This window comes from Typopeltis vanoorti, chromosome 8 (assembly GCF_054136105.1).
Source record: "Typopeltis vanoorti isolate ZY-2024b chromosome 8, IOZ_Tvanoo_1.0, whole genome shotgun sequence".
NCBI lineage: Eukaryota > Metazoa > Arthropoda > Arachnida > Uropygi > Thelyphonidae > Typopeltis > Typopeltis vanoorti.
Window position 1 is genome coordinate 68,433,523 of NC_143556.1, and position 14,191 is coordinate 68,447,713.

The 14,191-nt window shown below is 35.6% G+C and overlaps 1 protein-coding gene across 4 annotated transcripts in view; it reads left to right on the forward strand.

The window, feature by feature from the left end:
- Nucleotides 1–14,191, forward strand: part of LOC150104072 (CUGBP Elav-like family member 1) — a 579,257-nt gene that overhangs the window by 351,236 nt on the left and 213,830 nt on the right. For all 4 annotated transcript variants that reach the window (XM_090397270.1, XM_090397273.1, XM_090397272.1 and 1 more), the window contains one exon: nucleotides 12,269–12,328. In XM_090397270.1, the coding sequence (XP_090253396.1) occupies nucleotides 12,269–12,328 (60 nt within the window). The remainder of the gene's footprint in view (nucleotides 1–12,268; nucleotides 12,329–14,191) is intronic.

Genomic DNA, 14,191 nt, shown 5'->3' on the forward strand with positions numbered 1-14,191 from the left:
TTCTATCTGGTCTATTATTTATAATTTTAATTGATTGGATTATGAAAAATTCAATTAATTATCAAAAGAGAGGAATATGTTAGGACTTTACATCCAAACTAGAAGACCTTGATGTTGCTGATGAAATAGTGCTCCTGCCCTCCAAGTTAAATGATTTACAGCTAAAAACTGATGACTTTGCTTGCTGTGCAGAAACTGTGGGTCTTCATATAAACAAGAAGAAAACCAAGGTCATGCAAATAAATGAAAAATCAAATAAAGAAATTAAGTTAAAAAATGAAACAATTGAAGATGTTGATACTGTTACATACCTTGGATCAGTAACAAGTAAACAGATGACACTAACGAAGACATTTTACAAAAAATTTCTCAAGCACAAAATTGTTTCAGGTCATTAAATAAATTAAAGAAAGCATCAAATATTACAGTTAAAGTGAAAATTAATATCTATAAATCTATTGTGTGAGCAGTACTGCTAAATGGCTCAGACACAAAGTAATAAATTGGACATTTTCCAAAACAACTGTTTAAGAAGAATTTTAAAAATCTTCTGGCCAAATATAGTCACTAATGAGGACCTTTTAAAGAAAACCTTCTCCAATCAATATATGAAGAGATTCGCCTAAGAAGATGGAAATGGACCGGACATGTTCTTTGCATGGGGATAAACAGAATTCCCCAAGTAGCACTGAGTTGGGCTCCAGAAGGGAGATGCTCTAGAGGTCTTCTGCCAGTTGGGTAGAAGCAAGAGCAGACACTTTAAGTTAAACGTAACAACAGATACCACTCTACCCACAAGAAAGGAGGTAGAACATGCAATCAAGAATCTTCCTAATAATAAATCCCCTGGGTGTGATAATATTCTGGCTGAGCTGTTGAAAGCTTTGACTGGCAATAATAACAACTATTTAGTGGAATCCATTCAGGACATCTTTAAAACAATACAATTACCTGAAGTTTTTACAACATCTATCTGCATACCAATCCCGAAGAAATAATAATGCACAAAATTGCGAGGATTACAGAACTGTGAGCCTAACATCCCATGCATCTAAAATTATTTTAACCATTGTTAACAAACAAATTGAAAGAACCATAAACGGTGAATTGAGTGAACAACAGAAAGTCTTCAGAAGAGGAATGGGAACCATTAATGCTATTCTGGAACTAAAAATACTAATAGAAAGATCACTTGAAAGAAATAGGAACATTTACATATGCTTCATAGACTTTCAGAAGGCTTTTGACATGGTAAAACATAATAAACTGTTCAATATATTAGATAAATTAGACATAGAAGATCATGTACTTAAGATTATAAAAATGATTTACACCAAAGAGAAAATGCAGCTGTTTAACAATGAGACTTCTGTAGTGAAAATAAAAAGAGGAGTTAGACAAGGTTGTAACCTTTCACCAAATCTATTTAATATCTATAGTGAGACATTGATGAAAAAGATTGAAAAACAAAAAAATAGTAATTAGTATGAATGGTAGAAATACAACAATCTTAGATATGCTGATGATACCATTCTAATAGCAGAAAACAGAAACAAATTAATCAAATTACTACAGCTACTAATTGAAGAAGGTAAAGAATTTGGATTAGATATAAATGCAAAAAAGACCAAATTTATGAAAATCTCAAAAGAAAGCAGATCCAAGCCAGAAATATTCATCATCAATATGAAAATTGAATATATAACAGAATACAAATATTTAGGCACCTACTTTATTGCAGATGGAAAACAAGATAAAGAAATAAAAATAAGAGCAGCCATAGCTAAAGATGCATTCTGGAAAAATAAAGATCTGCCCAGAAGTTCTGTGAGTATCGAGACAAAGAAAAGAATGATAGGAACATTAGTGTGACCAATTTTCACATATGCAAGTGAAACCTGGATATCCAAGAAGAGAGTAAGGCGACAGATAATGCCCTTTGAAATGTGGTGCTATAGAAGAGCTCTAAAAATCCCATCGACAGAACATGTGACAAATACAGATGTCCCACAGAGATCTTTATTACAGGAAATGATCCAGAGAAAGATGAGATTGGCAGGACATGTACTGAGAGGTTCAGCAGGACAGGGGATATTAACAGTTTTAAAAGGAAAAATTATGGGAAAAGGATCAAGAGGCAAAAAACGAAGGACATAGCTTGAAGATATAAGATCATGGACAGGATCACATGGCTATGCAGAAACAAAAAGGAAAGCCACCAAGAGAGAGAGAACTGGAAGGACATGGGTGCTTCACCCTCTCACTGCGGAAGCTACATGAAGAAGAATCAAAGGCATTGCCAGTTCCCTTGCACATTCTCACAAATTCCTAGCTGATATCCCATCTAATCCACAGCTATATTTACATTGAGATTCTGCAGTATCCTATGAACCTCCAATTCATCATCTCTGTTTCCATATTAGTGTCTGTCACATAGGTTAAAGCAGTAACCTTGCTAGGATGATATACCTTTGCAAAGTGGACACTCAGTAACTCAACTATTTTATCTGCTTCTGTCTCCTTGTGACCTTCATCACTGATTAAGGTTAATCTTCTATAGTCATTCTTAATCTTATGTGCCACATGCCACATAACAAAAGAACTCTCTGGGATTTCCTTTGGCTTCTTCTCATAATCTGATTTTGCCTTCCTTGCCGTGCTGGTCACCTTGCCTGAGCCTTGTACTGTTCTTGAGTTTGCTGTTCACCTTTCTCTTTATAAACGCTCCACAGCATTTTCTTCTTCTGAAGCTTGTGTTTAATGATGTTAATCATCCATCTAACTCCTACCCGATTAACCCTCTTTACCCTAGGTATAGAATTTAATACTGCCTCCTCTAGATAACCCTTAACTATATCCCATGCACTAGTAACATCCTTACCCTGCAGTGTTTTATGCCATGGTACAGATTTAAGCTTCTTCCTAAGCATGTCATAATTACCTGCCTTGTGGGTATTTGTGGTTCCATAAATACCCCTTCTTGATTGAATATTCCTCATGTTTTACAATCTCCCAAGTTCAGACTGCATGGTCACGTTCACCAGTTGGAGGCAATTTTGTCACCTTTGTTATGGATAGCTCTTCTGATCCTGTGACCAAGTCCAATACTCTCCCACCCCTAGTCCCCTCCATTACATGCTGCCTTAATTTGTTATAACAGTTTATTATAGTGAGAAATTGCCGTATATGTTTTTTTGTAATTTTTCATAGAGTTTACTGCTATAATCTTCTCTTCCTTCTTCTGGAGAATATTATCTAATTATTGTTTATATATATATATATATATATTTACCGTATTTGCCGGCGTATAAGATGCACTTTTTTTCTTTGAAAATAGGTCTGAAAAATAGGGTGCATCTTATACGCCGATACTCAGTTTTTTATTACTTTCATTTCTGGAAATTTTCTCTGTTCCGAGTTACGCGATTTCTTTCTTGCTTCCTTGTGGTGTGGGAGAACATTCCAGTTACGTAGAATTCAGTGGATGCGAATGTTGTCACGGTTGTTGTGAACGGTGATAAAAATTTGCGTTTAAATTTTCTCTAAATTTCTTGCCCAATTATGGCTGAAAAACGTCAGCAGTGCTACAATATTGCATACAAGCTACGGGTGATTGCGTATGCTAAAGAAAATGGAAACAAGGCTGCAGAGAGGCATTTCGGGCTACTCCCAACTGAGAAAATGATAAGAACTTGGCGGAATCAGGAAGAGGATCTGAAAAAAAGCAACTCGCAGTAAAATTAACCTACGAAATGTTCTGGCCATTTTGAAGAGGAACTGCAAAATGGCCAGAACTGAATACTTGGATTTTAGACCACAGAAAAGTGGGAGTTTCAGTGTCTACAAAAATGATTATTCATCAAGCGAAAGCAATAGCCACTAACAGAGGAATCGCCAACTTTACTGGATCAACATCATGGTGTTCAAGATTCGTGAAGAGAAAGCAGCTATGTATGCAGACTAAAACAAAAATATCACAAAAGATGCCGGCTGAATATGAAGAAAAAATTATTGAATTTCATCGATTCGTCATTAATGCAAGGAAACGAGAAAATTTTGAACTTGCACAAATAGGAAAGATGGATGAGGTTCCACTGACTTTTGATGTTCCCTCAAAGAAAAACTGCTTAAAGGAGTGTTTGTACATGCTCACGCAAAAGGCTGGATAGATGGAGGAGGAATGAAGTTATGGATAGTAAAATTTGGTCTAGGCACCCTGTTGAAGAAGCCTGTCCTGCTATTATGGGATTAGTTTCATTCTCACAGAACAGAAGATGTTAAAAATAAACTAAAGGAATTGAAAACTCACCTGTAATTCCAGGAGGTCTAACTAGTTAGCTTCAACCTTTAGATGTCTGTATTAATAAACCATTTAAGAGATTTATGAAGAAGTGGAACAGCTAGTGCAGTCTTCAGATTTTGAGATTATGCCATCAGGAAGAAGGAAGATGCCTAGCATTTCGCAAGTTTGTCAGTTGGTCAAAGCTTCATGGGATGCTGTGGAAACTGAGACAGTGGTTAAATCATTTAAGAAGTGTGGCATTAGTAATGCACTGGATGGTACAGAGGACAATTTGTTGTATGAGAACTCAAATTCTGATTTAGAAGAGGTTTCAAGTGTCTCTTCATTTAGCTCTGGAGATGAATTTCTGGGTTTTGACAAAGAAGTAGATTAAAAGTTGGGTACTCTTTCCTAGTTAGAATAGGTATTTGTTGAAAGTAGACCTACATATTACTTTATAATTGAAATACTGTAAATTCATTATAATATTCAGCGATAAAGTTTTTTCCTAAAAAATGTGTTCAAAAAAGTGGGTGCGTCTTATACGCCGGCAAATACAGTATATATTTATAAATATATATCTTTAGTGCCAGTTGCCTCACACCTGAAAATACTTCAGGCACAAACTTGACTGACTGACTTGCTTGTTTGCTTGCTTGGGAAAAAAGGATTAAAACCAACGTTATAAAATTGTTTGGTATTTTTAACGTATAGTATACACAAGGTAAAAAAACTTTCTACATTCATCATCATCATCAAATTCCTGCCATGTACCCTCAAGGGGTGTACAGGATATGATAGTACTACATGAAAAAAATTACATCATTACTAATTTCCTATCTACAATTTTCCTCCAAATCAGTCTGTTACTTGTCAAGACTCCAACATTATCAGATCTTATATTTCTATTGTCTAAGGCACTTTGTACCGTATCAATCCACCTACATCTTGGTCTTCCTCTGGGTCGTTTTGCTGCCAACCTGGCAGAGAACACTTGTTTTGCTAATCTTTCTTCACCCATTCTGTTTAAGTGACCATACCACCAGAGATTAGCTCTGCTAACACATTCCTGAATGCTGACAATGTCAAATTCTTTCCTAATATCCTCGTTTTTAATATGATATTGCCATTGATGCCATCTGTTCACACCGCTAATCTTTCTCAGAACTCTCATACCTGTGATCTCTAGTCCTTGGTCAAGTGTTTTACTTCTGACCCAACTCTCCGATCAGTAAGTTAAAACTAGTTTGAACACTACCTCGTATACAGCTAATTTAGTGTTCCGACTAATTTCTCTCTTATTCCATATGAATTTATTCAATTGACTTCCTACTATACTGACGTTATTGATTCTGTTGTCTATTTCTATATTTACTTTACCATCTTCAGTAAAAATCGTGCATAAGTAGTTGAAATGTTTTACTTGTTCCACAGGTTCTCCATTCACAATACAGTTGACATTTTCAATGATTCTGCTTATTTTCATTGTCTTTGTCTTTTTATTGCTGACCTTCATACCATATCTATTAGAACAGCTATTCAATTTAGTCAGAGAATCTTGCAGACTTGTAGTGGATTTATTTAGAAGTATAACATCATCTGCATAAAGCAAAGAGCTGACATTAACATCTCCAATTTTGATATCATGTTTAATACCACTTTCCTTCATAATGTGATCCATATAGATAATGAATAAAAGAGAGGATAATGTACATCCTTGTCTCACACCAGATTGAACATTAAACCATCTTCCTGTACTTCCTTCAATTCTAACTGCTGACTTACAACTCAAATAAAGACTAAGTATTGCTTGATATAATGCCCCATTGACACCATATAACTGCAGCGTATTGAATAGCTTCTCTCTTGGCACCTTGTCATATGCCTTTTCCAAATCCACAAAACTTAAATACAGATCTTTGTTATATTCCCATCATTTCTCCACTATTTGTCGTAAAGTGAAGATCTGATCCTGACAGCCTCTATTTGACCTGAATCCAGCTTGTTCTTCACCAAGCATTTCTTCCACAATTCTTCTCAACCGTTTCTCAAGTACACTTGCATAGATCTTGCCAGGAACACTCAGCAGTGAAATACCTCTGTAATTCTCACATTCAGTTTTATTTCCCTTTTTATATATGGGTACTATGAGAGCTCTACTCCAATCATTGGGAATTTGTCCCTCTGTCCAGGCTTTCTGAACTGTGCAGTGCAGCCACTGTAAGACTTATACCACCATACTTCAGCAATTTGGTCGAATATCATTTACCCCTGCTGCCTTTCCACATTTTAAACCTTTGAAGCCTTGGATGGTTTTTTTCCTACTTCAATTATGGATATGTATTCCTGACTGCATATCTGGGCGGTGTTTTTTACCACTTTGCTGTCATCACTGCTTCTTTCATTTAGCAGTTTTTCAAAGTAATTACTCCATACTTCAAGGATATCTTTTTCTCCCATTTTCATGTCACCTTTATCATCACTAACTCCTTTTACAGCACTCTTTCCTCCATTCCTAAGCTTCTTCAACAATCTCCAGAATATTTTGCCACCTTCTTGATATTTATTTTCTATATTCTTGCCAAAGTCCTCCTATGACTTTTGTTTAGCTAGTTTTACACAGTGTTTAGCATTCTTGCATTTGTCTCTATATTCTCTAAGAGCACAAGCTGACTTATTTGACAGGAACTTTTGATATGCTTTCTTCTTTTCCTTCACTGCCTCTTTAACTTCCTATGTCCACCAGGGAGTTGTGATTTTTTTATCCTTGCAGACAACCTCACCACATGCCTCTCTGGCAGAATCAATCAGTGTTTTCTTCAGAGTTTGCCACTGAATCTCCAAGGTTTGATTCCTGTTCTCAAACTCTTTCATTTTTTCTTCAATAATCTGTGTATTTTAGTCTACAGTTCCCATCTGAGAGCTGCTCAAATTTTATCCTGCTCAAGACTAAATAGTGATCACTTCCAATTTCAAATCCTCTGTACACCCTGGTGTCCTGCACCAGGTAGAAAACATCACTATCAACAATAACATAGTCAATGAGACTTTTCTTATTCCTTGCCTCTTCTCTCCATGTGAATTTGTGCACATTTTTATGTTGGAACATGTTAGTAATAACCATTCCCTGTCCTGAGCAGAAATCCAACAGATATTTGCCATTATTGTTAGCTTTGCTCTTTTCTCCAAATTTTCCCAAAATATTTTTGTATGTCTCACAATCATTTCCTATTCTGCTCTTTTGATCCCCAACAAGGACCAGCTTTTCCTTTTTCATTGTGTGAGTAGCTTTTTCTAAAGCATCAAAAAATTCCTCCACTTCTACCTTAGTAGAACCTTCTGTGGGACCATAAGCACAAATAAGTCTCATTGTCCAGTTCCCCATTCTCATATTTGGCCACATTACTCTACTTGAGACTGCCCGCCATTTAAGAAGATTAGCCTCATATTTTGTGTTGAATACTATGGCTACTCCTCCTTTTCCTTGACTGTCATTGCCTAAATATAACATTTTGTATTTATTGCTCAGGAAGATCTCACCAGTTTTGGTCGTTTTTGTTTTAGTCATCCCTATTATGTCGACCATGTACTTATCTAATTCCTCTGCTAGCTCCATTTCTTTGGCATTCTGGCTTCTTATGTTGATAGTATCGATCTTTAACTCTGGTGATGTTGAGTTGGGTTGTGTTTTCAGATTTGTTCCAGTAGCTGACTTTTCGCTGTTCGCCCTGGTTCCCTGGCGAAAACAACGGTGGCCTTTTTTAACCGGGTGACACCCCAGCTGGCATAAAATTTTGTCATGTTGTACCATCATTTTTTATTTTGGTTTAACCAATAAGAATACAATTTGGTCGGCTAAATCCCATTTTGCCAGCCCATCCTCATTCGTTCAGTATCCAAGTAGATACCCAACAGGGTGCACCACGAGATGGTGAGGATTGGACATTAGGTCAGAAGCACTGGTCGGTTCTCCGCATTCCTTTAAAGGCTATGTGGAGGTCTCCTCTCAGTTATACAGCTTTGACCCTTAAGCACCCCTACATACATACATTCTACATATACACACACACGTATATATATATATAAAATCTAACTTCTATTGTTCTTTTGTTCTCATTATCACTTAGAGATACCTCTGGAGAGGGAAGGTCTCATTGACAAAGGCTACATCAACCACACTAGATGTCCTCACTATTTCTAAAGGCAATCTGGTTCACTTTCTCACTGCTCTATGAGAGTAAAATCTAGCTCTAATTATTTTCTTAATTGTATACAAACTCAAGTTCAGTTGATGGTCCTTTGTGTTCTCACACCTTGCTAATGAAAAAGTCCATTAACCAATATCCCAAACACCCTATCAAAAGTTTATAGGTCTTTGTCATAATAAAACCTCCTTATTCTTAGACATCAATGTTCATTTCAGCATTACAGTTATCCTCTGAGTTATATTTACAATCTTAGCTATGTGATCTGTGAATTTTAATATCTTATCCAACATAACTCTATTATCCCTAACCTCATTAGTTTCTCTATGCATAATCCCACCAATATAATTTGCTGTTTGAAATTTCATTGAACCAAAGTGCAAAACTTTATAATTAACTAACTTTAAATTGACAACTATTATTCAAGGCCATTCTATAAGTGATGCATATCAGTAGCAACCCGATTATCCTGCCTGTCTTTTCAACAGCATTTGACCATCTCCTTTCATTTCCTTCAGTATCATTAATGTATAGATTGAACAACAAGTGGTTCAAGGACTGATCCATGGTAAATGTCACTGGTCACCTTAAATGTGGCAGACTCGGAACCCATATGTCTTTTCTGATACTCATCTGCTATCTTCTTATCCAAGTCAATAGTTTATATTCCAATTCTACATTCTCATTCTACATGTGGTATCCTGTGAAGTGCCTTAGCAGAGTCCAACAGAATCATTACATGAGCCTGTGTGGCTCAGTAGCTCTAGTCACCGACTAGAGGAACATTTTATAAGCCTTTTCTTGACTGGTTCCAGAGTTATTCGATCTCTGGCACAGGCAAGCGGTCTTTTTTTCTCCCGGAAACTCGGGTTTTTCGTCTTGTAAACACAAATCAGCCATCAAACCCACACTATTTTTCAGACATTAAAAATATTGTGTTAGGGACCACGAGATGGCAACACTGCTAGCCATCTTCTTCACTGCATTACGATTAATTTGTGATAGCCTTGGGCCAGCTATCTCTGATTGGCTACCAGTGGAGATTAAACTGCCCACTCAGTCTCCAAAAGTTAGGTAGGACTAAAATGGCCATGCCTGCCCCTATGCGGGAACAAAAAGGCATTAGCTGATAGCTTAGCTAGCTGAACAGAATCATTGTGTATCTATTTCATTTATCTAATTCAACATAACAATATTATAACAGATGAACAAATTACTTATACCTGCCCTTCCTTTAATAAACCCATGCTAGTTCCTTTCAAAGTGTAGATTGTTTCTGTTAGTTCTTACCAATTTTTCTAAAATCTTGATCACCACTCTACAGTACTGATAGGTCAGTAGTCAGTTTGTTGCACCACCTTTTTATACAAGAGGACAATCATACAGCAGAACTTTCTATTCCTGTGGGATCTTTCCTGAGCCAAAACTCAAATTGTACAATCAGGTCAAGGGTCTGAGGAGTTCAGTTGAACATTTCTTTAGCATATGTGCAAATGGTCCCATCTGTCCCTATTTCTGAATTTTTATCCATGTTGTGCATTAGTCATACATTGTCCAAGTTGCATAAAGTTATTTTCCATTTTCGCTCATTTTACTTTAGCTTAACAATAAAATTCTCTTGGATTACCTTTAGCTTGCTTGTTCAGTTTCTTTTCATATACTCAGACTACTTTCCATACAATATTTGTCACTTATCTGGCCTGTTCTTTATGTATTTCATAATTCCTCTCATCCTTATTCTTTCCACATGATTTTCCTTTCACATCATCTTCTTGTGGAGCTTTTGTTTAATAAGGCTACAAAACCTTTTCACTCTCATTCTGTATATTCTTCAAACTTTAAGGACACATTCAGATACTGCATCATTTAAGTATCTCTCACTGCCTCTGTGCACCTGTTGATATCCTTCCCATTTAATAACGGACTTGGGACCAAACATAGTATTCTCCTGAGTTTATCATTATTTTGAGCTTTATGATTCCATGTATCCCTTTCTTTAATTGGAACATTTGTATACAGGTATCCCTTGCTTAATGCGGATTTGATTATCGCGGTGAAATTAATTGCGGCAATCCTTTGATATACGCGGCAAGAGTTTTGATTAATGCACCTTTAAATTTACTACTCAAAATCATGCTCATGCCACAAGGCTGCTAGCCTCGTGGTTATCCAAATTCTCTTAATGATCTGTTTGAGAATGTGAAAGTTTTATTTTTCCCACCAAATACGACATCATTGCTACAACCCATGGACATGAGCTTCATTGCAACTTTCAAAGCCTGTTTTCTTAAAAAGACATTCTCAAAGGCAGTAGAAACAACAATGGGAGAAAATGTGCTTATGCTCCACGAATTTTGGAAAAAATTTAACATTAAACACGCAACTGAGAATATTCGTGACTCATGGGAGCAAGTGTCTTCTAGTTGCATGAAAGCTGTTTGAAAAAAAAAAACCTTCTGCCAGAATGCGCTAATGACTTAGGTTGTTTTCAAAATCCTGTGAACAGCGTGGTCAAAGAAATCGTCGCAATTGGTGAAGACCTCAGTTTTGATGGTGTTGATGCAGAAGATGTTAAAGAATTATTGGATTCAAATTCAAAAGATGTCAGTGACAACGATCTTCTTGATATTGAACAACACACATATGAAAACAACGAACAAATGGAATGTGAAGATGAGGTTCCAAAGGAAATAACAGTCAAAGAACTGGATGGAATATTTCGCAGTTTAGAATCGCTTAAGCAGCAAGTAATGGATATGGATCCAGATGTTAATCGAAGAATGGTTGTTTGACCGAGGTCTGGAGAGTCAAACTACGATAACTGCTTGTTATCGTAGAATTTATGCCAATAAGAAAAAAAACTAAAACTGTTCAAACCACTCTTTATAACTTCTTTTGATTAAAAAAAATTGCAGTAACTAATGTAGGTACAAGTATTTATTAAACATTTACTTTACATTCATTTTTTATTTTTCCTAAAAGTGTACCATATAAAACGAACTATTAGTACAGTAATCAATCAGGGACGAATTGTACTTTTTACCATTGATTATTAGATTTGATTAACGTGATTTTGATATATGCAGTAACATCGAGGGATTAATTAACCGCGTTAATCGAGGGATACCTGTAGTTGGCTAATTATACAAATAAGTAATATTGCTAGCAGTATGGTGTCATCTGCTGGCAAAACAAAGGCATCTTTAACTGAGATCCCCCCCCCCCTCCATTTCTGATATTATGATCAAATTCCGATTTGAGATCTCTGACCTTTTTATTTCATTTTTTTTTTTTTTGCTTGCTGCTTTAGAAAGTTTACTCTCTGCTGCTTAATTCGTATATAGATAATTTAAGTCAAACCATGATGATATTCTTTTAGTACCCATCTGGATAATTTGGTGATGCATTCAAAACTTTGTGTGAATGTCTTGCTTTTTTTTTTTTTTTTTCTCTTCCCCCCACAGGACAGCAGGCAAGATGAAACATTACATCCAGAAAATACAACTATCCTGAAAAGATTCTGTGACAAAGAGAAAACACACATTTGAACAACATAACTTAATAGTCCCTCTATAAGGTATTAGAATAGTGTAGTGTTATTTTTGGATCCCAGATCAATGTTTATTCTAGTTTGAGATGCTATTATACATTCCTGGGTTGTCTTACTGCTTCCAAAAATAGTTCTTTTTCATTAAAAGCAAACTCAATAAAATGAAACATATATTACTAAAATATACTTAGAATTTACATTTTATATTTTTATTTTATTTTTTTCTTTCAGATACAAATGCTGCAAGTTTGCAAAGTCTTGCTGCTTTAGCAAATCTGACAAATAATTCAGGTAATACTTTTATATGGCCACTGTAATGAATAATTACATGTTATAAAGTTATGGGTGAATTACTGTGAATATAAGTAGATTGCATTAATGTGTCACTGTAAAAAAGATTTATGAATGGAATTAGATTGTATTAATGTGTCTTTCTAAAAAAAGATTTCTTTTAAAATTGAGATACTGTGTAATTTGTTACACTGTTTATAATATAGGTCTAATTCAGTGTGCAGTGTTTGGTGTGTTTTTAGAAGCTTAATTTTATGTATGCTTGTAGTTTAGCTAATGATGCCATAACATAAAGAGGATAGTGGCAGCCATGAAATCATTTTCAGAGGAATCAGCATTATTGACCTTGTGTGATGCAGTGTTGGCTTTGTATTTGTTGCTGAAAGTGAAAAGTTTGCAGATAATGAAAATGGTGAAATAAGTGAAAATGGTGTCTGAAGTGTTTGTGTTAAAAGGGAGTTAATGAGATCGTGAATGTTTGTGAATAGCTTGAAATTGTAAGTTTTATAGGGAACAAAGAGAAATGACAGGTGTGTTGGAAGAAAGACAATGCAAAAGAAGTAGAGAAAAATGAGAACAATAGTGAGGTGACTATAATGAATAAATAGCTTGCTTATGCTTATGCAGAATCTTTCACAGGTCAGAGCATGAGCCATAGTGGCTGGTGGCAAAACAGTGAAGAATAAGAAAGGGTAAGTGAGAATGAAGGAGAATGGAAAGAAAGAAAAGGAAGATTAAGAAGATAAATATTGTATTGTGATCCCCGATTATGCTTGTGCTTGATAAGTGCATGATGAAATTGTGCAAAGAAGTTCAAGAGTTAATAATTTTGATAGGAATGAGTAGTTTAAGAGGAAAAATATAAACTGTGAGAGGATATAAAAAGTTACTGTAAGCATTGAAAAAGAAATGAGAAAGAGAGTAAAGTTTATCTATTACCTAGGTTTAATAGGAGTAAATTAAAATGGCCATAGAGTCGGTGCATAATTTGCAAAGGAGAAAAGTCTTCAGGTTTTGGATGTATAGAGTTAGATGGGCAAAAGAAGACATGCATAGGATTAAATTATATTTCATTGAATTTGGAGTTAGGTGCTTTGAGAAAGGTTTGTTTAGTGAGAGAATTGGAAATGAAAAAAAATCAATTTTTTTTGGGGGGGTGGGGGGTTGAGAAGAAATGGCAGGCATCCATGCAAGCATACTTTGAGGTAAATGAGAAAGATCAAAGCATGTTGAATGTGCTTTCTCAAGTCATCTTAAATATGAATGGAACATTTATTAGAATGTTCCATTCACATTTAAGCCTAGGGGATTGCAGTTCATGTATACTAAGACAAAAACGACAGGAAAAAGAATGGAGAGAATTTGGCATTGGCCAGCTTCACTGGGTCAAAAATGACTAATGAAGGAAGTTATTGTGGATAGAATGTAAGAGATATTGTATGTAGATGACAATGCATGTCATCTACATTTTCTTTGGACCTGGCCTATAGTAGCAACCAACTGTACATTTTGTTCTGTTGGTAATAATAAATTTAGTTTAATCCTTTATCCAAGTGTGAGCAAACAAAGTTTGCACCTGAAAATATCTTCAGGACTGGGGTAAGGTAGTACAACATCGGACAACTCGTAGCAAAGGTGGAGCAAGTGGCTTTTATCTCAACCAGAGAAGTTCAAATGCACAGCACTGAGCAACCCCATCTTCATGTTGAACTAATAAAATCATTCTTAATATCTGTTTTAGTTCAAGATGTGGAGGAGTCAGCACTAATACCATGTTTCAGTATACAGATATGCACAAATTAACGTGGAGAGACAAGAAAACTATAATTGACGGTTATTGTTGATAGTGATATCTTTATGCTG